At 39.2% G+C, this 27,444-nt stretch overlaps 1 protein-coding gene across 2 annotated transcripts in view; it reads left to right on the top strand.

The window, feature by feature from the left end:
* The first annotated feature begins 4,652 nt into the window (after positions 1-4,652).
* Positions 4,653-27,444, top strand: part of LOC111144733 (Obg like ATPase 1) — a 198,015-nt gene continuing 175,223 nt past the window's right edge. Inside the window, exons 1-3 of one of the 2 annotated variants that reach the window (XM_022499168.1) lie at positions 4,653-4,803; positions 6,081-6,181; positions 25,008-25,151. In XM_022499168.1, coding sequence (XP_022354876.1) covers positions 6,081-6,181; positions 25,008-25,151 — 245 coding nt within the window. In that variant the 5' untranslated portion in view covers positions 4,653-4,803. Of the gene's footprint in view, positions 4,804-6,077; positions 6,182-25,007; positions 25,152-27,444 lie in introns of those variants that run through there. The other variant, XM_022499177.1, reaches the window with a different exon arrangement.

The following is a 27,444-nucleotide window of genomic DNA, read 5'->3' as shown; positions in this document are numbered from 1 at the left end:
CAAGGGGTTGCTGAATGGTCTAAGGGTAGCCCCATTTCTCCCACCACTGTTTGGCTCAGGTATAGGCATGAAACCCAATTTTGCCCAGTGAACGAAGAAGTCTGCTGGAGGGTTTCTGAGACATGTTTCCTTTTTTTCTAATGCAGAGTTATTGGAAGAGATGGTTTCTTCCCTGTCACCATCCCCAAATACAGTCATTTCTGGATGTGTTGCCTGAAACTGCTATGGCAGTCTTCCTGGTTAGCCAGAGGATGACAATAGAGGAGGCTCCAAGTAGACGGCCCCGATATGGAAAAAACCAGGATCCTTGAACCTAGTATTGAGCTATAAAATCTATTAATGGTGAAGTTCTCTCTGGACTTTGTTATATAGGATAAATTTTCACCTTCCTCTCCCGCTGCCTCCTGGTCCCCCTGCTTGTGCTCTCTCTCTCTGTCAAATAAATAAATAGAATCTTTTAAAAGAATAAAAGCAGGGGTGCCTGGGTGGCTCAGTGGGTTGAAGCCTCTGCCTTGGGCTCAGGTCATGATCCCAGCGTCCTGGGATCAAGCCCCGCATCAGGCTCTCTGCTCAGAGAGGAGCCTGCTTCCTCCTCTATCTGTGCCTGCCTCTCTGCCTACTTGTGATCTCTGTCTGTCAAATAAATAAATAAATAATCTTAAAAAAAAAAAAGAATAAAAGCAATCCCAGGAAGACATTAATAATATGTTCATTTTCTAGATTGTCATATGTCTTTTTATGTTGCCTCTGGGAAAATAGTATACAAAAATTTCTTTTAAGAATCCCTACATCTTTATCCATGAATTATGATAAAGATTAGATGTCAAAACTCTAGCAGTTTCTGGGATGATAACTGGACACTTTATTTTAAAGTATTATTTATTTAAGTAATCTCTACACCTAACATGGGTTTTGAACTCATGACCCTGGGATTAAGAGTCACACACCCTTCTGACTGAGCCACCCCTAGACTGTTTAACCAATCAGCATTCTTTTAAATACTATGAGCAATTCTAGAATAGAAAACAGTTCTTTAAATAGAAGTTTTGTTCACAGATAACTTATGGTATAGTTCCGAAAATCAAAATCATGCTCTGTTAAGTGGAAGAATGAAAATTGAAAATCTGCTTCTTTGCTGATGCCTCACAGTGTTTGCGCATTGCTCTTAATGGAACAGGGAAAGGGGACTATTAAGCATTGCCTAGTGCATGCTATCAGAAGTCCAGGAAAGTAAGTGGAAATGAAAGTGGTTTATTTCAAATCTTTGAATTGTAATCAAAGTACCTAGGCGTCCTATAGATTTTTACCATGTTCTTATATAGTTATTTGTGTAATTGCTTGTTTGTCTAAATGAACAGATTGCAAGCTTCTTGGGGGCAAAGACCATATTTATTTTGTTCTTTACTGTTTCAAAGCCTAGAGCAGTGGCATGGAGTGGTACTCAAGAAAATAATTTCATATGAACAACAACAAAAAGTGAAGAAAAGGATATTCTAAATATATAGGGACTCTTTTCTGGATGCTGGATATATGATAGCTTAATGTAGGGAGAAAAATGTGATATGGGCAACAGAGAAAAATGCTGTTTCGTAACTCTATATAGGGTACTTTAAAAAGTTTAGATATAATTGACATATAACTAAGTTTAAGGTGTACAAAGTGTTGATTTGATACACAAATACACTGTAATATGATTACCACTATAGCTAGCTAACACCTCCATCACCTCACACACATTATTTCTTTTTTGTGATGAGAACATTTAAAATCTAGTCTTTTAGTAACTTTCAAGTATATAATATAGTTATTGTTAAGAATAATCACAAGGCTGTGCATTAGATCCCCAGAACTTATCTTTTAACTGCAAGTTTGTACCCTTTGACCAAGACCTCCCTAATTCTCCCATCCCTAGGGTACTTTTTAATTTTTATTTATTTATTTATTTATTTTTTACAAGTGCTTCCCTTCTCCTGTAAAGTTACTCTCCTGTTTGTCTCACCGAGTCTTCATTGCTCATGTAGAATAGTAGATACCCTGCTAGGATCTTCTCTGAGAACTGCCTGCTATAGTGGTAAAGGTCATTCATAGGAATGTTTCTACTATACGACCCCTACCTACTTGGCTAAGACTAATGGGGCCCTTGATAGAACTTTATCTAAACTGGGCCAATCAGATCCCCTTTCTTGTGAATATGAATTGACTCCCACTAACTGTGAGTTGGAAAGGGAGTTCTGTTAATCAGGTAACTTAGCAAGCAGTAGCCAATCCTGAAACTCTGCCTAGCTCACTGAGATCGGTGTGACCTGCTTTGTCAAGGCACTTTAAAGGTGGTCAAAAGTGCAAGCAAGAAAGCTGTAACTGCAAATAGAGAAACAGGTAATTGACTCAAGGACTTGATAGTGTGAATTGAAGGGAATGGGTAGATCTGAGCGATACTGAGATTGAAGAAGTAGCTACATTTGGTCAAAAGACAGTGATAAATTGAAGATGATGATTCTACTACTTTACGACTGGGGAACATTTTCAGTTAGTATTGGAGTGGTCAGTTGCTGGGCAAAGTAAGCTCTCTGGGATCCTTCAGATTTTTAAGTAATGATTCCTCTGTTTCCACAAGCAGCAGTGTGAAAAGCAGCTATAGAACCTCACTACTAAAACAGCTGTAAACGATTCAGGAATTACTCCGTCAGGACTAGTCATGAGTTTTGTTGATGGTGGATACAGAATGTGGCCTAGTTAGCTTCCCTCTGTTTCATAGCTAGAGTGTACCCAGACACCTGTTTTATAAATGCGTTATTCTGGTAACAAGGGAGCTAGATTGAGAGAATATAAATAGTGCATATTAATGAGTGGTATTAAAAAAATAAAATCAAGTTGCCCGTGTCTTTGAGAATTCCAAATTTCCAGAAAAAGCTTTTTAACCTGCCTCAGTAGGTTACTCTCATAGGGCCAAGAAAAACCTTAATGGGATTGTATTATAATGGCTCAGGGGCACCTCGGTGCCTCAGTCCTTAAGCTTCTGCCTTCAGCTCAGGTCATGATCCCAGGGTTCTGGGATTGAGCTCTGCATTGGGCTCCCTGCTTGGCAGGAAGCCTGTTTCTCTCTCTCCTAGTCCCCCTGCTTGTGTTCCCTCACAGCTGTGTCTCTGTCAAATAAATAAATAAAATCTTAAAAAAAAAAATGGCTCAGTTGTTGCTCGTAAGGAGTTATTAGAAAAAATTTGCTGAAAGGGAATGGATCTTTCAGTTAGATTGGGGTCTGAAATCTGGCTTCTGCCATTTACTAGTTGTGTGACTAATCCAACTTACATTACTGTTCTGATATTGTTCCTTCATCCATAAAATGGGGATAGCAACCAATTCATATTTTTTCTTTATTATGAACTGGTCTTTGTTTATATTTATTTATTTATTTATTTTCTTACAATCTCTACTGGACTATTTATTTATTTATTTATTTATAATCTCTACACCCAGCATGGGACTCCAACTCACAACCCGGAGATCAAGAGTTCCATTCTCTGTCAACTGAGCCAGCCAGGCTCCCCATGAACTAGACTCCTCGCAAGAAGCTTCTAGGGTCATAAATTTTGGAACAGATTACATTCTTGCAACACATACTTGGAAGTTTAAAGAAAGAATTCCTTCCACAGATGGAGTTCATGGTGTAGTTAGGTGAGGGTGAGATGGGATGAAATCCTAATATTAACACTATCCTTTATTACTCCTTATGGGCCTTTCCAGTTGTGTCAGGTACTGTTGCTGGAAGCTTGAGGCATATCTCATTTCATCCTCACAATAACCTCTTAAGTTGGGTCTCACTATCTCATTTTTATCCAAGAGGAAATTGAAGCCCGGAGAGGTACTTTGTCCACGGTCACAGGAGTGGAATCCAGATGGGAACCCATGTTTCCCCAATTCCAAAGGCCCTTGCACATAACCATCCAGAAGGAAAGCGGGGCAGGAAGCTGGCCCTATTAAACGCATTATGGGTTCCAGTACTTGCAAAACCCTTGAACTCTTAAGTTGATGAAAGAATCCTTAGATCATAAGCTTCCCTTGCCCGCCCCCCCCCCCCACGCCCCTTTTCTCCCCTTTAAGAAAGTTTGTTTAACAGTACTGGATTGGCTGAAGAGTTATTGGAAAAGGATGGCGGGTGGGGCCGTTGTATCCGAGGACTCGGTTAGCAGCCAGGAGGTCCGCAGGATTGGCGCGGCTGTTCGCCAGACCCGAGGCGACCGGTCTCCGGGCGGGCGCTCGGGCCAAGGGTACTTCGAGATCCCGCGGGTGATATGTGGGACTGCAGGCCAACGAGAGACCGCGTGCGGCAACGCGGGGCGGCTCCGGGAGGGAAGCGGAGACCCGGTGCGGAGGAGCTCCACGTGCTGACTGGGCGGAAGACGCGCCTTCCCGGCGCCAGCGCATCGGGTACAGAGCTGTGTGTGTGTGAGTTGCGGAAGCACTCAGCGATACTGGCTCCGGCGCCGGCTCCCCCTCCAGCCCGCCCCCTCGCCGCCCGCTCCTCCCACCTTGCTCCCGCCTCCTGTCTGGTCGGACCAATGGACGGGGAGGGCGGGAGCGAGGGGTGGGGCGGGGCGCGCGCTCTGCGCGCAGGTGCTGCCGGGCGCCCGGCCCGCCCGTTCCGCCGCCGCCGCCGCCGCCACCACCTCCGCCGCCGTCGTGCGTGCTGCTCGGCGGAGGGGCCGGGCCTGTGCTTTCTCCTCCTTCCTCCCCTCCTCCCGTTTGCCGGCAGGACCGGTCTCCCGCTGCTGTTGGGACCCCGTGTCATCGCCCAGCCTGAGCACGGTGAGTCCCTCCGGGAGCCCGGGGACGCGCTCCCAGCCTTGTCTCCGGCGCCCCAGCCCGTGGCCCGGAGCCCGGTGTGAGGCTAGGGCCAGGTGGCCGGGATGGGCGAGGGCAGCGGGCGGCATAGGGTGTGTAGGATGAATGAGGCGCTCTTGGACTAGGCCGCGCGTCCTGCGAGCGGCCCACGCCTCAGCCCGGCACGTTCTGGGGGAAGCCTTCTGCAGAGGCCGGGACGACCAGTGGCCCAGTCCACTGGGGGAGATGTTGGGTAGAGGTCCGCTCTGGCAGGGCTGCCGGCCACCCCTCTGTAGGAGGCCAGAGGGCAGGAGAGGTTCTGCTCATGCTTCGGGGCCCTGGCCTTTGGCTGGGAGCAGGTGTGAGTTAAGACCCCGAGAAGGGAGATCCCTGGCACTAGGGTCAGGGATCAAAAGGCTGGAATATCAGTTCGTGAGCAGGGCCTCAGCGTGGCCGCTGGAGGTTCAGCAGGCGCCAGAAGGCAGGGACAGTTTTAGTTCCCAGTTTATTAAACATGAGGTTAGCAGTCCTCGGGAGTTCAGCCTACAGTAGGAAAGTGGGATTAATTCTGCACGGAGGAATTTGGAGCCAGGTTAGCAAGGACCTGGAAAGTTTCAATTTGGAAATAAAAAGAGTTAGTGGATTCATTTACGGCTGTAAATAACTGGAGGTAGATTCTGGAGGTTGCTAGTCGTACGTACAGTGCCAAAGGTGGAAGAGACTTGATCGGAACGACCCTGATACTGGTGTGTATTCATCCGTGTGAGAAGGGTGCTTGTGGGGAAGATGGGAAAGAACAGGTTCCAGATAAACGGAATGGTTTGGGGGAGGTGACTTGGTTGCTGGTAGTACTAGCATGGATAATCTGACTCTTATCTGTGCTCCTGCTTCTGAATGCTTTCAGTCTTGTAACCATGTATCAGATTAAGGAAGAAACTGTTTTGTGAACAGTATGGATGGAAGATTGGCAACTAAATTTTAAGTTTCTTTTGATTTATGGTGCCACATATTTTTAGATTAATCTTTCCAGGACTTCTTAGGAGTGACTGCCTTGACAGCTATCAGAATCAGATCTATTTATAGAACTTTTTACATTTTTTGTTGAAAAACTGGATTTAGCTCCGTGTTGGTTTTGGATTGGTATATACAGTATGCTTTATTCTTAATTTGTTACTCAGTAATATATTTTGTGTGATGAAATGTGCTTTTGGTTAATGGGGAGTATAAAAAATTTTGTTTATATGTATGTTTTGACATTTCAGATGCCCCCCAAAAAGGGAGGTGATGGAATTAAACCACCCCCAATCATTGGAAGATTTGGAACCTCCTTGAAAATTGGTATTGTTGGATTGCCAAATGTTGGGTAGGTGAATGTTGGGCTTTACTTTTTTTGTCTTGTAAATATTCCGGGTCTTGTTGTAGGAAAGGAACTCATGTGGTAATTAAAACTTGGAAGAAAAGAAGCTGGGAAGCTGGAATATTAATTGTTGCAAAACAAGGTTTTCATTTGGACATATTTTTGGTTTTCTACACAGATACTGTGTTGAAACTTGAATTACTTCTTTTGTTTGCTTTGCTAAACTAGAGGAAGAAGCAGTGAGAACTGAAACATTAAGCTGAACCAGATCAGCTGTTTGCTTGAGACACTATAGGGAGATACTCAGTTTTGAATTTAGGTGGAATTGGAGTAGTTTAAATTTGATTTTTTTTATGCTCGCTGGCTATGTGGTGTACCTATCTAGGCTGACAGTAGTAGGATACTTTAGGAATTAGTTCTAAAAGCCCCACTATAAAGTTGATTAGATTCTTGGGAGATCAGGGATCAGATGGCTTAATTTTTACTGGAGAAGGAACTAACAATTTTGAGTTTAATATTGGAAGTTGCTAGATAAAAGGATATCTGTTATAAAGTAGCTAAATCTGAAAGTTACCAGAGCAAAACTTTGAGTTTTGTAATGTTTAAAATTAAAATGAATCATTTATTTGCAAATAAAGGCAGTGGTAGGAAATATAGGCCGAGTTCAGCATATAACCCACACATGTGCAATTTGGATGTTTAGTCTACTTTTTTCATTATTTGTCCTTTTATTTTAATACGTTTTACTAACCTTTAAATATAAAATGTCTCAAAAGTGATTAGGGTATACTAATGGTAACAGATCCATTATGGATTTACTAAGGTGAATGAATACATTTTGGCATGTGCTTCAGGCTTTTTGATTGGTGGCAAGTAGGATAACCATGTTTTTTTCATGTGTTCCTTGAAGTCCCTGTCCTAGAGATTTTTTAGTGAATGAGGCATGGGATGGCCAAATATGGCATTTCTTAAATTCTTGCGATGTAAAACATGAGCAAGTGTGGCTGTCCTAATTTCAGTCTTTCCTAGAGCTGGAGAGGTTTGCATTTTGAAGGGGTTTCCTGCTGTGATATAGGCTGCTTGTAAAGTAAGACTAAATAGAGAGTGGAAATGTTAGCAAAACAAATAATTAAGCAAAGTACTGTAGGGTGTTGTCAATAAAATTGAAAGCAAGATATGATCATTATGTTGTGAGCTTTATTTCACTCACTAGTAAGACAGTTTTTAGAGAGTAACATCTCTTATTTTAAAATTACTGCAGTCAATGCAGCCTGACTTTAAATGGGACTACTTTAAACTGAGACAGCCTAAGAAGTGTTTCTTATGTGAACATTTTAGCTGTAGAACACAATATAATCAGTGTATATGAAAATAACCTGAAAATATATTATCCAGTATAATTGTGCTATTTATGCTTTTAAATTAAATAGCCAACCCACTACCACCCTCCCCCCTCCCCCACCTGTTTTAGTGAGGTATACTTTATAAATAGTAAAATTTTCTCATTTTAATAATGTTTAGTTTGATTTTTGGCAATTGTGTTTGTGAACACTCCTTTTTGTAGAGTGATCTTACATTACTTAACTGTATCAGATATGGCTCTTTGTAAGATATACAACTTCTGGCTGTTTTAAAACACGAAAAAGAAAATTATTGGAAGGACAGAACTAAAGGACAACCTGAACAGCAGACCTTAGGAAGGACAGGAACCAGGATAACACTGATAGAGATGAGTCCTTATGGAGCTTAGCCGTATGAACTGAGCGTTTCTTATCTCCTGCAGCCTCTCCAGTGATTCACATTTCTGTGTACAGAAATCTGACTGGATATATCTACCTCTGGATAGGTCTACAAGGGATAGATTGGGTACGGGGGAGGTTCTTTAAAAGATGGCCTGCTGATCAAAAATAAGGACATTTGATATAGAAACCATCTAAAGAATGTCTTGATTTTTAGAGAATTGGACAAATAAGATTTTCTTTTTAACATATATTAGGCTGATTACTCAAAAACTTAAAGGTAACATGTATGGCTAATAATAGCTGATATTTTTCGAACACTATATGACAGTTATTATTCCGACTGCTTTGTATGTGTTATCTAATTTGTTCAGTTTTTTAACAGCCCCCCCCACTACCAATTAGAATTTAAATTTCTTGAAGGGAAGGATTGTATTGTTCTTGTTTATTTTTCTATTTTTAGCACTTAGAATTTTTTTTAAAGATTTATTTATTTATGCCGGCCAGAAAGGGGGCAGAGGGAGATAGAGAATCCTCAAGCAGACTTTCTGCTGAGCGGGGAGCCCAATACAGGGCTGGATTCCTGGACATTGAGATTATGACCTGAGCCAAAATCAAGAGTCACGTGCTTAACCCAGGTGCCACCGAGGTACCCCAGGGGCCCCTAATACTTAGAATTTATTAGGAATTTATTAGGCCCTTAGGAATTATTTATGAATGGGATAGTTGTCCCCCCCCCTTGATGTAGCGTGTAGGCTTAATGATAAGGACACATCTTTTAATGGCTTCTTTTAATGTAGTAGAAATAATACCAAACCCAAGAATATGAAGATTTGGTTTCTAGATTTGTTTTGCTTTTTTTCTTCTTTTTAAAGATTTTATTTATTTATTTTTTTTGAGACAGAGAAAATGAGAGAGATCACAGAGGGAGAGGGAGAAGCAGACTCATCGTTGACTGAGCAGAGAGCCCAAGGAAGGGCTTGATCCCAGGACCCTAAGTTCATGACATGTGCTGAAGGCAGCCGCTTAACTGACTGGGCCGTCCAGGCACCCCTACTTTTTTTTTTTTTTAACCTCACTGACTCTTTATAAATTAACTCCTCTTGGATCAGTGTATTATTATGTTATTATGGCTGTGAGGCTTAAGGCTTTTGGGGGAAATGGCCTTTTTTTTTTTTTTTAAGGTTTATTTATTTATTTTGGGGGGAGGGGAGAGATAGAGAGAGTGAAAGGGAATCAGTAGGGGCAGAGAGAGAGGGAGAGAGAGAATCCAAGCAAACTCCCTGTTGATCGTGGAGCCTGTTTCGGGACCCCGAGCCTAAGTGGAAATCAAGAGTCAGATACTTAACCGACTGAGCCACCAGGTGCCCTACCCTTTTTTCTTTTTTTTTTTTTTAAGATTTTGTTTTAGAACAGTTTTAGGTTCACAGCAGAATTAAGGGGAAGGCAGAGAGATTTCTTTTTTTTTTTAATTTTTAAAATTTAAATTCAGTTAGCCAACATATAGCATTAGTTTCAGATGTAGTGTTCAATAATTCATCAGTTGCGTATAACACTCAGTGCTCATCACATCAGGTGCCCTCCTTAATGTCCATCATCCAGTTACCCTGTTCCCCCACCAGAGGGATTTCTTATATACCCCTGTCCTCACACATGCACAGCCTTTCCCTATTATTAACATTCTCCCACCAGAGTGTTACATTTGTTACAGTTGAACCTGCATTGACACAGTGTTATCAAAGTCCATAGAGTACAATCTTGTCATTGTACCTTACATGGGTTTAGACAAAGGCATATTGACATGTATCTATGGTTATAGTATGGTACAGAGTAATTTCACATTGCCCTAAAAATGCTCTGTGCTTTGCCTGTTTACCTACCCTCCCCCCAACCATTAATCTTTTCACTTTCTCCTTAATTTTGTCTTTTCCAGAATGTCATATAGTTGGAATCTTACAGTATGTAGCCTTTTCAGATTGGCTTCTTTCACTTAGTAATGTGCATTGAAGTTTCCCGATGTTTTTTCATGGCTTAAAAGTTTATTTCTTTTTAGTGGTGAATAATATTCCATTTCTGGATACTGTAGTTTATCCATTCACTAATTGAAGGATATTTGGATTGCTTCTGAGTTTTGACAGTTATGGGTAAACCTGCTATGAACATCCATATGCAGGTTTTTGTGTGGACGTAAGTTTTCAGCTCCTTTGGTAAATACCAAGGAGCACAATTGCTGAATTACATGGTAAGAGTATGTTTAGTTTTATAAGAAACTTCTGAAGTGGTTGTATCGTTTTGATTTTCCCCAGCAGTAAATGAGAGTTTCTGTTGCTCCACATCCTCACCAGCATTTGGTGTTGTCACTGTTCCGGATTTTGGATTCTGATAGGTGTATAGTGGTATCCCATTATTATTTTAATTGCATTTCCCTGATGACATATAATATGAAGCATCTTTCATGTGCATATTTGCCATCTGTATATCTTCTTGGTGAGGTATTTATTAAAATCTTTGGTCTGTTTTTAAAAGTCTTTTTTTTTTTTTAAGATTTTGTTTATTTAATTGAGAGAGAGATAGCAAGAGGGGAGGGGGAAAGAGGGAGAAGCGGGCTCCTCGCAGAGCAGGGAGCCCCATGACCCTGGGATTATGACCTGAGCTGAAGGCAGATGCTTAACTGAGTGAGCCAACCAGATGCCCTTGTTTGTTTTTATACTGTGGAGTTTTAAGTGTTCTTTGTATATTTTGGATAATGGTTCTTTATCAGATATGTCTTTTGCAAACATTTTCTCCCAGTTTGTGGCTTGTTTTCTCATTTTCTTGACATTGTCTTTCACAGAGTGGAAGTTTTTAATTTCAGGGGCACCTGGGTGGCTGGGTTGGTTAAGTGTCTGCCTTTGGTTTGGGTCAAGATCTCGGGGTCCGGGATCCAGCCCTGCATCTGGCTCCGTGCTCAACAGGGAGTCTACTTGTCTCTCTCCCTCTGCCCCTCCTCCTGCTCATGCTCTTTCTCTCGCTCTTAAATAAATGAATAAAATCTTAAAAAAAAAAAAGTTTTTAATTTCACTGAAGTCCAGCTTGTCTATTTATGGCTCAAACCTGTGGTGTGGTATCTGCAAAGTCATCACCATGCCCAAAGTCATCTAGGTTTTCTCCTATTTTTTAGAAGTTTTGTAGTTTTGCTTTTTATGTTTAGGTCTGTGATCCATTTTCAGTTGTTTTTGAAGGGTGTAAGGTCTATACCTAGATTTTTTTGTTTTTGTCTATTGAATGTGGATGGACACTTGTTCCAGTACTGTATCCTAAAAAGACTATTTTTGCTCCATTGTAATTGCCTTTGTTTGAGAAACTGTATTTTGATATTCCCGACTTTACTGTGTGATGGGATAGCTCTTCTGGTTGCTATAACTGTGTGAGATGGGCTTGTCAAATCTCTTCTCTTTTCTTTTCTTTTCTAAAAGAGTTTATTTATTTATTTGACCGAGAGAGAGAGATCACAAGTAGGCAGAGAGGCAGGCAGAGAGAGAGGAGGAAGCAGGCTCCCTGCTTAGCAGAGAGCCCAATGCAGGCCTCGATCTGAGGACCCTGAGATCATGACCTGAGTCAAAGGCAGAGGCTTAATCCACTAAGCCACCCAAGCACCCTGTCGAATGTTTTCTTTTGATTAAATTTAAGTTATGCATTTTAGGGTACAGAAGTGACATGTACTTATTAGTACATCATGTCAGGAAGCGTATGGTGTTGATTTGTCCCATTACTAGTGATGTTAACTTTGGTCAGTTGTCTGACAAATTTCTTCCCTGTAAGGGTTACTATATTTCCCATTGCAATTAGTAAATACCTTGTGGAAGACACTTTGAAGTTCTGTAAATAGTATTTTCTCATATGTTTGCCCCAAATTTTGGCATGTATTAATGACTCTTGCTTGAAATAGTTATTGTGGTGTTTACCAAAAGGTGATTTTAAAGTTTCCATTTTTCGTTTTACATTTATAGTGGGAACAATTTATAGAAGGAATAATAGATTTCTATTGGCTAGAATTCTCTTGTAAAAAATAGCTCCCCAGGGGGACGCCTGGGTGGCTCAATTGGTTAAGCCGCTGCCTTTGGCTCAGGTCAAGATCCCGGGGACCTGGGATCAAGTCCCGCTTTGGGCTCCTTGCTCGGCAGGGAGCGTGCTTCTTTCTCCACCTCTGCCTGCCACTCTGCCTGCTTGTGCGCATGTGCTCGCTTGCGCGCGCGCTTTTTCCTCTCTCTGACAAATAGATAAATAAATAAAATCTTAAAAAAAAAAAAATCTCGGGGCGCCTGGGTGGCTCAGTGGGTTAAGCCGCTGCCTTCGGCTCAGGTCATGATCCCAGGTCCTGGGTTCGAGCCCCGCATCGGGCTTTCTGCTCAGCAGGGAGCCTGCTTCCTCCTCTCTCTCTCTCTGCCTGCCTCTCTGCCTGCTTGTGATTTCTCTCTGTCAAATAAATAAATAAAATCTTTAAAAAAAAAAAAAAATCTCCCCAGGGCATCTGGGTGTCTCAGTTGGTTGGGCTTCTGCTTTTGGCTCAGGTCATGAGGGTCCTGGGATCGAGCCCCACACCCCTGTCAGAGGGGTGTCTGCTTCTCCCTCTCCCTTTGCCGCTCCAACCGCTTATGCTGTTAAGTAAATAAAATCTTAAGAAAAGAAAGAAAAAAAAAAGAGCTCCCCATTTTTCATGTATTTGATTATAATTTGTTTAGATCAGGATTGGATTCTTAGTTTATTCTGTTGGTTATAATCTGTTACTATTATTACTTATTTTGTTGTTCAAATTGCCCATATTTGGCCATCAGGAGGCTTCCTGTTCACTCGTATTCACTCGTATTTGGTATATTCTCTATATTCTGAGTACTTTCTACTTTTTTGTACCACAGTATGTTCTAGGCTATTTGTATTTTCTCTGCTCTAGCATTGGAATACATAAAATACATCAGTTTGTATACACAAGATTTTGTGTATGCATCTTTCTTGTATACTTAGCAGTGAAATTTCTGGCATGTATGGTGAATCTATGTTTAACTATTTGAGGAACTGCAGAACTGTTTTCCAAAGCGGCTGTGCCATTTTATATTCCCACCAGCAGTGTATGTGAGTTCCAGTTTCTCCACATTCCCACCAATACTTGTTATTATCTTTTTTGTTACAGCCAAAGTGTGAAGTGTATTTTATTGTGGTTTTGAATTGCATTTCCTTGATGCCTAATAATGTTGAGCATCTTTTCATGTGGCTATTATACATTCATTTTTTTAAAGATTTTCACTGGGAAGGATTCCATGGACAGTTTCTTTTGGCATTTTGAAGTTATCTTCCATTTTCTTCTAGCTTTCCAATGAGAATACTGTTGTCATTCTTAATCTTGGTTTTTCTGTACATAATGTCTTGTTTTTTTCTTTAGTTGCTTTTAAAATTTTCTCTGCTACTGGGTATTCAGCAATTTGGTTATTGTGTGCTTTGGTATGGTTTTCCTTATGCCTCTTTTGCTTGGTGTTTGTTGAGATTTTAGGTTTGTGAGTTTGTGATATTCATTAAATTTGTAAAATATTTCGCCAGTATTTCTTCAAATGCTTCCATCTCTCCTCCCCCTTTCTCTCCTTTTGAGACTGTATTTTAAGTGTGCTAGTTATCTAGATAGTATTCCACTGAGGCTCTGGTTTTTTTCCTCCAATCTTTCCTTTTTTTCCACTGTGCTTCATTTGATCATTTCTTTTGCTCTGACTTCATGTTCATTGATCTTTTTTTCTGCAGTGTCTAATCTGCAGCTAATCATATTCAGTGTGTTTTTCAATATCATTGTATTTCAGATGTTGTATTTTTCGTACAATAGTTCTGTCTGCATAGTTTTTATAGCTTTCATTTCACTCCTCATTGTTTTTATATTTCCCTTTATGTCCTTAAGAAAGTTCTAAAGAGATTTATAACACTTACTTTAGGGTCTTATCTGCTAATTCTGTTTTCTCTATCATAACCTGATTTGTTGGTATTTATTGGCTTTTATCTTGATTTTGGTCTATATTTACCTGCTTCTTTGCATGCCTTGTAGTTTTTATGGGATTCCAGACATTGGATTTTATGTTGAGTGCTGCATTTTATAGTATTCCTTTAAAGAGTGTTGGACTTTGTTCTGGCATTTAGTTATTTGTGTATCATTTTGATTATTTTGAGGTTTCCTAGTATGTTTTATGATGAATTCAAAATAGTTTTTGTCCATATATAAGATTCGACTCTTTTGAGGACTCTACCCAAGTTCCCTTATATTTTATGATCTCTCTACTCTGGCTGGTAGGACTGTGAACTATTCCAAGCTCTGTGTGTGAGCCTGAGATTGTTCACTCTCTTTCTTTTGAGTGTTTTTTTTTTTTCCCCCCTCCTGGCCTTTTGGAGACTGAATTTACTCATGTACAAATCATTACTTAGCCATAGTCTTGAGGACACCTTTTGCTGATCTCTAGAGCCCTCCCTTTGTGCAGTTTCTTCCTTTCCATTACACTGCCCTGTAAATTCTAGCTGGTTTGGCCTCCTCGAACTCTCATCTCCATCTCTTTAACATGGTATGACTGCTAGGTTCTGTTTGTTCTCCCTCCCTGTTCTGTGGCTTTGAAAGCACTTTTAGGCAGTAAGCGGGTGCAGTTTTAGAGCTTAGTTCATTAGTTGTTCTCTTAGGGAACACAGGGCTGTGCTACATACTGTCCTCTGTCTGAAAATTGTTATTTCATATGTTTTGTTTAGTTTTATACCTCTTTATGGCAAGAGGTCAATCCCATAGTAGAAGGGAAAGCAAAACTCCCCAGTACCATTTTAAATGAACTTCAGTCTTTTTTTTTTTTTTTTAAATATTTTATTAATTTATTTGACACAGAGAGAGAGATCACAAGTAGGCAGAGCAGCAGGCAGAGAGAGAGGGGGAAGCAGGCTCCCTGCAGAGCAGAGAGCCTGATGCGGGGCTTGATCCCAGGACCCCGAGACCATGACCTGAGCCGAAGGCAGTGGCTTAACCCACTGAGCCACCCAGGCACCCCGAACTTCAGTTTTATTGTACGCTTGTCAGCGTTCCAGTGTGCCTTCTCTTTCATGGAAATTTGTGATTTGGGAATTATTTGCTTTCTCTTTTTAACGTGTTTTGAGTAATCTTTTGGATGACAGGTCTGCTCTCCTTTTCAGTCTTTCCTGTTATTATTTCAGCAGTAATTAGCTCCCTTAAAAGTACTTTGTAGATGGCTTTTTCTTAAATCTTTTAATTTTCAGTGTTTTTTTTTCTTTATTTAGAATTCTGATCTCTGTTGTTGTGTTACAACATAATTTCAGATAGATTTATTTTTTGCTCATTTACTTGCTTACTATTAATTGTAGACTTTATTTGGCTTTCACCAAGTTTCCCATTAATGTCCTTTTATCTAGTACAGATCTTTTAAAGGTCATGGAAAATTTTATTTTTGAAATGTATGGATGTAGGTATTTTGTGTAATGTCAATTCAGATTTAATGTTTTTTTCCTGCTGTGAACTTTTAAAAAAATTATGGTATGAAACACAATATAAAAGTTACCCTTTAAACATTCTTAAGGGTACAGTTGAGTAGTATTAACTGTATTCTCATTGTTAGGTAATACATCTCTAGAACTTTTTCATCTTGCAGATCTGGAACTCTGTACTCATTGAACAGTTTTCCATTTTTCCCTCTTCGTAGCCCCTGTCAACCACCGTTTTCCTTTCTGTTTACATGACTTTGACAGGAGTCAGTAGCCCATGTAAGTGGAATCATACGGTATTTGTCCTGGTTTATTTCACTCAGCACTGAGCATGGGAAAACGTTCTCAAATTTTATCTGTGTTTTAGTATGTGGCAGGATTTCCCTTTTGAAGGCCAAGTAGTATACTGTTATGTGTATATACCACATTTTCTTTATCCATACATCTGTTGATTAGACATTTGGGTTGCTTCCACCTCTTGGCTATTGTGAATGATGCTGCAACAAATATGGATTATAAATATCTCTTTGAGATCCTATTTTTAATTTTGTATAAATACCCTGAAATGGGGTTTTTGAATCATATGATATTCTACTTTTAGAGTTTTGAGAAACTTCTTTACTGTTTTCCATGGTGGCTGCACCATTTTATATTCCATCAGTAATGTACTAGAGTTCTGGTTTCTCTACATCCTGCCCAACACTTGTTATTTTCTGTTTTTTGATGGTAACCATCCTAATGGGTGTGAAGTGATATCTTATTGTGCTATTAATTTGCATTTCCCTGATAATTAGTGATGTTGAGCATCTTTTTAGTTGCTTATTGACCATTTGTTTATCTTCTTTAGAGAAATGTTTATGCAGGTCATTTGTCCAGGTGTGTAACTTTTAAAGGTTACTTTTGTTGTTGAGTTATAGGAGTTTTTTATCCTAATATCTGGGTGTTAATCCCTTATTGGACATATGATTTGCAATTATTTTCTCCCATTTTGTAGGTTGTCTTTTCACTCTGTTGTTTCCTTCTTATGTTTTCTTCTAGGACTGTTAGAGTTTTATGTCCTACATTTAAGTCCTTAATCCATTTTGAGTTAATTTTTGTATATGGTGGGGATCCAATTTTATCCTTTTGCATATGGCTGTCCAGTTTTCTCAACACTATTTGTTGAAGACATAGTCTTTTCCCCATTTTCTGGTCTTGGTACTCTTGTTGAAGATCATTCAACTATATATGTGAGGGTTTATTTCTGAACTCTCTGTTCTATTCCACTGAACTCTCTGTTCTATTCCACTGGTGTCTGTGTCTGTCTTTGTTAGTTCCACACTTTTTATTACTGTAGCTTTGTAATATGTTTTGATACCAGAAATCATGCATGGACTTTTGGGAAGAATACCATGGAGGTGAAGTATCCTCATAGCATCATATTAAGGGGTGTATGATATCAACACAACTTATTACTCAAGAATCGGGGAATGAAGCTCCACCTCCAGAAGGAAGGAGTATCAAAAAATTTGTGGACATTTGTTAAAACCATCCATAGTAATTAGTTCATATTATAAGGGAAAGATAATTTGAGGCTATTCATATATCCTGTTTCTTTTTAAAGTTTCCCTGACTGGGGCATCTGGGTGGCTCAGTTGGTTGAGCACCAACTCTTGATTTCCGCTCAGGTCATGATCTCAGGTTTGTTGGATTGAGCCACATGTTGGGTTCCATACTCAGTGTGGAGTCCACTTGGGGATTCTTGCTCCCTCCTTCCACCACTCTCTCCCCACGCAGGGGTGTGTTCGCTCTCTCTCAAATAAATAATAATTTTTAAAAAAGATTTTAATTTATTTATTTGAGAGAGAGTATGCTTGGGGGGGCGGGAGGAGGGACAGAGGGAGAGGCAGAAGCAGACTCCCCACTGAGTAGGGAGCCCAGGAGGGAGCTTGATCCCTGAACTCCAGGATCATGCCAGGGACTCCAGGATCATGACCTGAGCCAAAGGCAGATGCTTAACCCACTGAACCACCTGGGTACCCCTTTTCTTTTCTTTTCTTTTCTTTTCTTTTTTCTTTTCTTTTCTCTTTCTTTCTTCCTTCCTTCCTTTCTTTCTTTCTTTCTTCCTAGATCTTATTTATCTATTTGTCAGAGATAGAGAGAGAGAGAGCCCAAGCAGGGGGAGGGGCAGGCAGAGGGAGAAGCAGGCTCTCAGCTGAGCAAGGAGCCCGATGTGGGGCTTGATCCCAGGACCCCAAGATCATGACCTGAACCGAAGACAGATGTCTAACGACTGAGCCACCCAGGCACCCCTCTTTGTTTTTTTTAAAGCACTTCCTCTATGACACTGTAAGATATTTTAGGCTACTATTTTTTTCCTGTCCCAGCCTTGTTTCCAGGGGGCCCTGGTTTCTATTGGAGAGTGGTATTTAGAAACTAATATCTGACTCTTGGTATGATTTTTGATACTGGAGTATTAATTGCTTTTAGGCTCTCTCACCTGATAGTGTTAGGAAATATATGTGGTTATACTAACCCATGTATACACACATTGATATTCATTTCTGTTATCCCTGTTTATTTCTTTTATCTAACAGATAGATACTTTTTTTTTTAAGTTTAGTGAAAGAACATTCTACTTTTTTCCATATTTCAGATGTTTGTTTTATAAATGGTTAATTCAGAATGCTGTGGGAATTTGTATCGGCATCCTGACTTCCCAGTACATGTTGTGATTTTGCATAAGGTTTTAGATAAAACATCTTTTCAATCAGGTTTACTTATTACAGTAAAATATGTAATTTCAAAAATATTTAGATCCTAAATGGAGGGGGCAGTCATTAAGTGTAGTCACTTTTTTCTTTGTAGTACGATCATTGTTGAAATAATATTTATGTAAGCCCATTCTTTCATAAGAAAAATTCTTACAATTTTGAATCTTTCTCCCATTTTGAAGCTTTTTTTCTTTTTAAAGATTTTTAAAATTTTATTTAACAGAGAGAGAGCACAAGTGGGGGGAAACGGCAGGCTGAGGGAGAAGCAGGCTCCCCACTGAGCAAGGAGCTAGGTGTGAGGCTGCATCTCAGGATGCTGGGATCATGACTGAGCCGAAGGCAGAAGCTTAACCAACTGAGCCACCCAGGTGCCCTCCTATTTTGAAGTTTTAATATAATCTTAATATGTCTGTGTTTCTGTGTGTGTATGTGTGTAAAATCCTCATTTCACAAAAAGCCTTATGGGCTTTCACAGTCTAGATGTAAGCCAAAACTTTTAAATTCACAAGGCTTTCCTTTATAGATTTGAGTAGATCAAATGTCTTAACTTGCCACTGAAGCCTATAGTAATAATCCTTAGATATTTTTCCTTTTCTTGTTCCTTATTTCATTTTACTTTTTGTACTTATAACTCTTGAAAGGTACAAATGACTTGGACTTTATGAATTTTAAAATCCATGGCCAAGATGAGACATTTTGTGTAAATGGAGATTATCTTCCAAGTTTAGTTTGGCTGTACGTAAGATTTTTTTCAGTCTAAGACATAATGGGGCTTTCTTTTACTGTGTTTTTCTCTGTTTTAAGGGATAACATTTTTCCTTTAGTATAAAATATTTTTGTTAAGATAGGCAGTCAAAAATACTATCTTAATAATAGCCATAAATTTGAAAACAAGCCCATAAATCCTCTCTGGCCTTTTTATGTTATAATTACTATGACTATAATAATAACAATGAACAATTTTAAAACTACAATATTAAAAAATATAATTGTCCCCCCCAAAAAGGCGCAAGTGTTCTATATGTGTTTGGATTAATTAATACATTTACATTTTACTTTAAGTACTTTTCTATAACATTATTTTGTAATATTTTCATTGCAGGTATAAATTATTTTAGTTAAATTTTAGATCAATAAGGACTGATGGGTTATTCTGGCAACCAATTTATTTTTTTGTGTGGAGGGAAGTAAGGTATAGGGGAGTCGGTCAATTTATGTCACCATTTGTTTCAGCACATTTTGTGGTTTTCTTTCTACGGAGAAATATTCTCAGGTGAAAACTGGTCATGTTCTTGAGATTCAAGACTCCTCTGGGGGCTTTGCTGGGTTCTCTGCCCTCCAGCATCAGCTTTCCATGAGTGTAAAGCCTGGATTCTTGGCCTCCTTCCTCTGTCCTCAGTGGGCAAATGTTCCCAGGGTGAAAGTGGTCAGATCACTTCTTTAAGATTTTTTTTTTTTTCCATTTCCAGATTTCTTTCTTTTTTTAAAAATTTTTTATAAACATATAATGTATTATTAGCCCCAGGGGTACAGGTACCCTCCCCAATGTCCATAACCCCACCATCCTCTCCCTAACACCCCCCCACCCCGCAACCCTCAGTTTGTTTTGTGATAGAAGAGTCTCTCATGGTTTGTCTCCCTCCCTTCCTACCCCCCAACCCCCACATGCATTTGCAGATTTCTAACCCCTTCAAACAGATGTTTTCTGTATTCTGCATTTACATGGCTTTTCTAGTTCTGGTTGAGAGTTCTAGTCTGTTGTGAGTGTGCATCTCACCCAGAAACAGAATTTCTGCCTCTCCCAATTGACTTATTGAAGAAATCTGGTTGTTTGTCTTATAGAATTTTCCAAAGTGAATTCTGTTGATTGTTTCTCTGTGGTGTCCTTTAATATATTCTTCTTTCCTCCGTATTTCCTATAAAGTGGTAGTAATAGCCAAAAGTTTGTTTGGATTAGTATTAGATAATTTATTTTAAAGATTTTTATTTATTTATTTGACAGACAGAGATCACAAATAGGTGGAGAGGCAGGCAGAGAGAAGGAAGCAGGCTCCCTGCTGAGCAGAGGTACAGATGCGGGGCTCCATCCCAGAACCCTGGGATCATGACCTGCGCCGAAGGCAGAGGCTTTAACCCACTGAGCCACCCAGGTGTACCTAGTATCAGATAATTTTTTTTTTTTTTTATTTATTCAACAGAGAGAGATCACAAGTAGACAGGCAGGCAGAGAGAGAGAGAGAGAGAGGGAAGCAGGCTCCCCGCCGAGCAGAGAGCCCGATGCGGGACTCGATCCCAGGACCCTGAGATCATGACCTGAGCCAAATGCAGCGGCCCAACCCACTGAGCCACCCAGGCGCCCCTAGTATCAGATAATTTTTGATCAGATAATTTCTATGTTAATACTTGAAAGATGTTGTATATACTTCTTTTCTTCTGCTAGGAGGCACTGTGTTTTGTTTTTTTTTTTTTCTTTTTGCAGTATTAACTGTCATTGGTGATCATTACCCAGCTCCATTAATTTTTTGAGGGTTGCAATATGGTAGTATTCTGAATTTCTTATTTCCTCATTTATTGGCTAGAATATGTCCAAAAGATAATCTCTTCTTAATCAACTCTTTATTACTATAAAAGTACAGTTCATATAGGAAGTAAGTGCTTTACTTAATCTTTAAAAGAATCAGTCATCCTAGCATCCTCAAAAGGTGGCCAGAGAGGGCTTCTTTTGGTTTTGTTTTATTGAGAATTATTGACAACTCAAGGATATAAAGTTACTTGATTTGTTACAGTTATCATAGCTGTTCTTATTGATGCCCAGATTGATCTATTTTTGGCTTTTCAAGTTGGCTTCAGAGTCCTTTTGATAAGACTTTATTATCTTTAATAGCTTCCTTCTTTTCTGTGGGAAAAATTGAGACTTACCTTGCATATTTCTAGTCCCAGACCTGGAACCAGCCATTTCTCCAAGAAGTTCTGGTTATTTTATTTTATTTTATTTTTTGTTCATTTATTAGAGAGAGAGAGAGAAAGAGAGAGATAGTGAGAGAGAGCATGAGCTGGAGGCAGGAAGAGGGAGCGGGAGAAGCAGGTTTCCTGCTGAGCGGGGATCCTGATGCAGAGCTGGGTCCCAGAACCCTGAGATCATGACCTGAGCTGAAGGCGGATGCTTATCAGACTAAGCCACCCAGGTGCCCGTCCTGGTTATTGTTAATGGACATGGTATTTAAAGATTATAATTTTTTTTTTAAAGATCATAATCTTAATGTGAGTTCTCTTTTTAAAAAATCATCTGCCTTATATGTATTAATTTTAAAAATTGTACTGAGCTTCAGAATCTTTTTGGAAGTAGGTGGACTAGAACTTTATAAATACACAGAAGAACTTTATAAATATACAGATTATTTTAAATTAAGTGCTGTGACATTTATCATAACAAGATTGAAATTTAAAGCTAGCTTTACAGAAAGTAGTGATTTCGGGGCACCTGACTGGCCTAGTCGAAAGAGCATGCAACTCTTGATCTCAGTGTTGTGAGTTTGAGCCCCACATTGGGTGTACAGATTACTTTAAAATAAAATCTTTAAAAAAAAAGTAGTGATTTCTTTGTAATTTTCATTTCTACAGTTCTGGGATTGTTACTGTGAGTCTTCACAGAAATTGCCAGTATAAATTCTACAACAGTCAGTATTACTTAGTGGATTGTTGGCTGAGTCTTAATCTAGCCTCTTGGTCTAAAACATGACTTAACATCAACATGTGAGATATTTTCAAAATACTGGTCCTTACACCAGGTCTGGAAAGAGGGCTGGTAATGCATGTCTTTACGTTCTTACTAATTCTTTTATAGGTAGGCATTTAAAGGCTATTGATTTGGCCAGTGGTGCTCTAAGTAACCAGTAATGATTTAAGTGGCTATTTTAGTAAACATTTCTTCTTTATTCAAAAATGTTTAGTCTGAATGTGATATGAGAATAATATTTAAAGAACTATAGGCAGGTACAAGTTAAAGGTGTCTTGTTGCCAAAATATACTTCTCACCAGTAGTATTTAAATAAGCCTTGACTGTTACCTTTTGTTCGTAACTCTCTTATAAGGGTCTCACAGATTTTTTTTGTTTTGTTTTTTAAAGGGGTTACTTCTTTGGTTAAAAGTTCAATCAGAGGGGCGCCTGGGTGGCTCTGTGGGTTAAAGCCTCTGCCTTCGGCTCGGGTGGTGATCTTGGGGTCCTGGAATCGAGCCCCACATCAGGCTCTCTGCTCAGCAGGAAGCCTGCTTCCCCTTCTCTCTCTGCCTGCCTCTCTGCCTACTTGTGATCTCTGTCTGTCAAATAAATAAATAAAATCTTTAAAAAAAAAAAAAGTTCAATCAGATGAGCTAATTGTAGTAAGTGTAAATTTCTTCCTATGGGCTTAGGTTACATCTTAATAGACATTTTTAAAAAAAGATTTTATTTATTTATTTGACAGAGAGAGGCACAGAGAGAGGGAACACAAGCAGGGGGAGTGGGAGAGGGCCCAGCAGGGAGCCCAATGTGGACCTCTATCCCAGAACCCTGGGATCATGACCTGAGCTGAAGGCAGCCGCTTAACGACTAAGCCACCTAGATGGCCTTAATAGACATTTTTATCTTAAAAAGTTGTCTGAAAAAGAGAGAGGGACACCTGGATGGCTCAGTCAATTAAGTGGCTACCTTTAGCTCCGGTCATGATCCCAGGGTTCTAGGATCCAGTCCCCCCTCCTACATCCTGCAGCCCATCCATTCCACATGGGCTCTTTGCTCAGCAGGGAGCCTACTTCTTTCTTTCCCTCTGCTACTCCCCCTGCTTGTGAACACACTCTCTTGAGTGCTTTCTCTGTCTCTCTCCGACAAATAAATAAAATCTTTGAAAAAGGGAGAATAATAATTATTTATAATCCTACCATCCTGACATAACCTTTGCACTTTTTTGAATTTTCTTTCATTATCAAATTTGGTTCATATGCAGACATTTTTACATAATTAGGTCTAGCTAGAGTTAGCAAGTACCACCTTTATAATTCCCACATAATCCTTAGCTACTTCCTCAGTTCTTCCAGTTTAAAAAGAATATGTAAAGGTGAAAAAAAAAAAGAATATGTAACAGTAATTTTCATTTTATGTCCACATGTGTGCATAGTTCTATTTCTGGGGCAAGAATATTCACTATCGTGAATTCTCTGCTGTCCATATTAATGATGGAATTGGAAAATAGTACAGAATAGATCAACAAACCTTTAAAAATCCCATTTTGTTTCGGATTCTACTCTATGATTTTTGGCACTGTAATGATCATATTTTAGAAATTTAGCTGTGGGTGCCTGGGTGGCTCAGTTGGTTAAGCATCTGACTCTTGAGCTCAGCTCAGGTCTTGATCTCAAGGTTGTCAGTTCAAGCCCTGCAGTGGGTTCCATACTTAGTGTGGAGCCTACTTAAAAAAAAAAAGAGGGACGCCTGGGTGGCTCAGTTGGTTAAGCAGCTGCCTTCGGCTCAGGTCATGATCCCAGCGTCCTGGGATCGAGTCCCACATCGGGCTCCTTGCTCGTCAGGGAGCCCGCTTCTCCCTCTGCCTCTGCCTGCCATTCTGTCTGCCTGTGCTCGCTCTCTCTCCCTCTCTCTCTCTGACAAATAAATAAATAAAATCTTAAAAAAAAAAAAAAATAAAAAAATAAAAATAAAAATAAAAATAAAAAAGAAAAAAAGAAAAGTGTAGCTAGTGTTAATATGAGTTGGCATTCTCTGAGCATGTATTACCTGATAAGAATCAGATAATTAGAACATTAACAACAATTTATTATTATTACTACTATTATTATTTTAAATATTTATTTATTTGAGAGAGAGACAGAGATAGTGAGAGAAAGAGAGCACAAGTAGGGAGGAGAGGGAGAAGCAGTCTCTTTGCTGAGCAGGGAGCTAGATTCGGCTCCATCCCAGGATCCTGGGATCATGACCTGAGCTGAAGGTAGATGCTTAACCTACTGAGCCACCAGGCACCTTGACAATTTATTACTAATAGATTTTTTTTCTCAACTTATTATACCTTGATTTTTATTTTATTTATTATACCTTTGATTTTTCTTTTAATAAATTTTTAAGCTTTTATTTATTTATTTGTCAGAGAGCACTAGGAGGGGAGCAGCAGGCAGAGGGAGAAACAGGTTCCCTGCTGAGCAAGGAGCCCATGCAGGACTTGATCCCAGGACCCTGGGATTGTGACCTGAGCCAAAGGCAGATACTTAACCGACTGAGCCACCCAGGTGTTCCCACATTTTGATTTTTCATAATTCACAGTTCGTTACTCCAGATTTAACAGTAATCTGTATTATTAACAATTAGTAGGGAGTCTGAGCTCCAGCTTCCCATTTCCTATTAGATAATTGGCATCTATTTCCCAATTCAGCATGCTAGGGAAGTGATTGACCTAACTAGATGCACAACTCTGTACATTTATGCTAAAGAAGATTATTTTAGATATGGTGAAGTGGTACTGCTACTACCAAGTACTTTAGGAGTAAAATACTTTTTATAGTGTGTGAAACTAGTTATTACTTATGACAAAGATTCTTTGGGAAAGTGCTTTTCAAATTTCAGATAGACTGAGACAGGAACATAACCTGATTATAAATCATGAGCCATATTGTTGTAAATTTCATTCTTTTCCTTTAGTAAAAAAGTTTGTTTCTGTTAGTAAATTTCATTCATTTCTGTTATTCTCCACCTTCCCTTCTCAGATTGGTTTTAAAATTATCTTGGATCTTCTTTGAGCATTGAAATGAAAATGAAAAGTTTTTCTCAGTGTTAACCTAAGAATTGATTGAAATTGTTTTTGTTTATTTTAGGAAATCTACCTTCTTCAATGTATTAACCAATAGTCAGGCTTCAGCAGAAAACTTCCCCTTCTGCACTATTGATCCTAATGAGAGCAGAGTACCTGTGCCAGATGAAAGGTTTGACTTTCTTTGCCAGTACCACAAACCAGCAAGGTAAGAAAATCTTTATGCCATTGTTTATTTGTTGACCTTATGTAGACTGAGTAAAAATATGTAAGTGACATATTTAACATCACATGGGGGTTGCCTGGGTAGCTTAGTTGGTAGAAGATGCGTCAGCTGATCTTGGGTCAGATCTTGGTGAGTTTGAGCCCCATGTGTGGCATAGTTTACTTAAGAAAAATCATACAGAGTGTTTTTTTCTCCAAAATTAATGTGTTATAGGCGATTGTAATGTAGAGAGTATAGAGAAAGATGAGAAAGGATACATCTGGCTGTTAACATTGCAGTTTTTTTTTCAAGGGAGTATGAAGGAGAGGGAGTCAGTAGCCTGTATTTAATATCGTTCCATGCATGTAAAATTATATATGTACATGTATATTCATAGGAAAATGTATGAAACTGTTTGACAGTTATCTTTGGGTAGTGGAAATTTTAGATGATTTTTACTTTCTTTTCATTTATTTATTATTTATTATTTTAAAAAATTTTACTTTATTGTAGTCTGTACTGTTTGAAGTTTTTATAACAAGCATGTATTAAATCTTTAATTAGAAAAAATAAAATAAGGGGCGCCTGGGTGGCTCAGTGGGTTAAAGCCTCTGCCTTCGGCTCAGGTCATGATCGCAGGGTCCTGGGATCGAGCCCCGCATCGGGCTCTCTGCTCAGCGGGGAGCCTGCTTCCTCCTCTCTCCTCTCTGTCTGCCTCTCTGCCTACTTGTGATCTCTGTCTGTCAAATAAATAAATAAAATCTTTAAAAAAAAAAAAAAAAAGTAAAATAATACAGGTTCATTGTAGACGTTCGGACAGGATGGAAATGTATAAAGACAAGAATAGAAACCACCTGTACCTTGATAGCACAGGAATAAATACTTTGGAGGTATATCCTTCCATACCTTTTCCTGAAGGTTTACACAATACTTACAAAAATTAGAATATATTTTTACTTGGGCTATTACTGATATTTTCTCTAGATTAAAAAATACAGATTTAAGTAATAATTTCTAATATAACTTTGTTTAATACCATATTATAGGATTGTACAGTTTATTTCCCCATTATTGAGAGTTTAGTTTGTCTTTAGTTTCTCACTATTTGAAATGTGCTGATGAATCCCAAGTTTCTGTCTCTATTCCTAAAGTCTGCTGATCTACAGAATATCTAATTACCTTCTTGACATTGGCACTTGGATGACTAAATAGGTCCGTCAGACTTGACATGTTCAAAGTGGACCTCTTCATTTCATTCTGCCTTGTGCTAAGTTTGTTCTTCAGGACTTTCATAATTCAATAAATAGCACTACTATTTCCCCAGTTCCTTAAGTCCCAGTCCAAGTCCAAGATTTATCCTTGATTTTTCTCTTTCTTCACCCCTGTATCCAATCTATCAACAATTCTTATGAGTTCTTTTTTTTCCGCCCCCCGAAAGATTTTATTTATTTGTCAGAGAGAGAAAGCACAAGCAGGGGGAATGGCAGACAGAGGGAGAAGCAGGCTACCCCCTTGAGTAAGGAGTCCAATGCAGGACTCGATCCCAGGACCTTGGGATCATAACCTGAGCCAAAGGCAGATGCTTAACTGACTGAGCTACCCAGGTGTCCCAATTCTTACGAGTTCTAACCACAAAATGTATACCAAATTTATTCACTTTTTCTACTTTCGTCCATCAGTTTGAGCATCCACTGATTTTTTTGACAAATTAATTATTACATTGATGATTGCCACATGGTGATTTTATAATTTCCTCATTTCTTCTTACTATTTGTTGACTGCCTACTATAAGGAAGAGCTTTCTTGTCTTCATTTATTCATTCATGTGTTCGTTCATGGAAGTGTTGCTCAATTGGTTACGATATGTCAGTCATTGGACATGGTTCAAATTATATTCTTGAAATCAGCTCCTCAAACTGGCTTCTGTTTTCTTTTTGAAACCTTTTTTATTTCTAAATGATTTTAAATTTATATAAAAAGATGCAAAATTACCCATGGAATGCTTTGAAACCAAATTTCTTTGAACCTTTGAGAACGATGCAGACATGATGTCACATTGCATTTTAATTCTTAAATTTGTTTACTAAATACAGACATTCTTGTTCTTACTTTTTAAAGATTTTATATATTTGAGAGAGAGGGAGAGTGAGAGAGAGCACACGAGCAGGGGGAGGGGCAGAAGGAGAGGGAGAAACAGGGAGCTCCACAGTGGGGAGCCTGATGCGGAGCCCAGGACCCTGGGATCATGGCCTGAGCTGAAACCAAGAGTTGGAAGCGTAACTGCCTGAGCCTCCTA

The sequence above is a fragment of the Enhydra lutris genome, unplaced genomic scaffold (assembly GCF_002288905.1).
Source record: "Enhydra lutris kenyoni isolate GAN:26980312 unplaced genomic scaffold, ASM228890v2 scaffoldscaffold1, whole genome shotgun sequence".
NCBI lineage: Eukaryota > Metazoa > Chordata > Mammalia > Carnivora > Mustelidae > Enhydra > Enhydra lutris.
The sequence above is the reverse complement of the archived record's forward strand: the minus strand, read 5'-3'. Positions and strand labels throughout refer to the sequence as shown.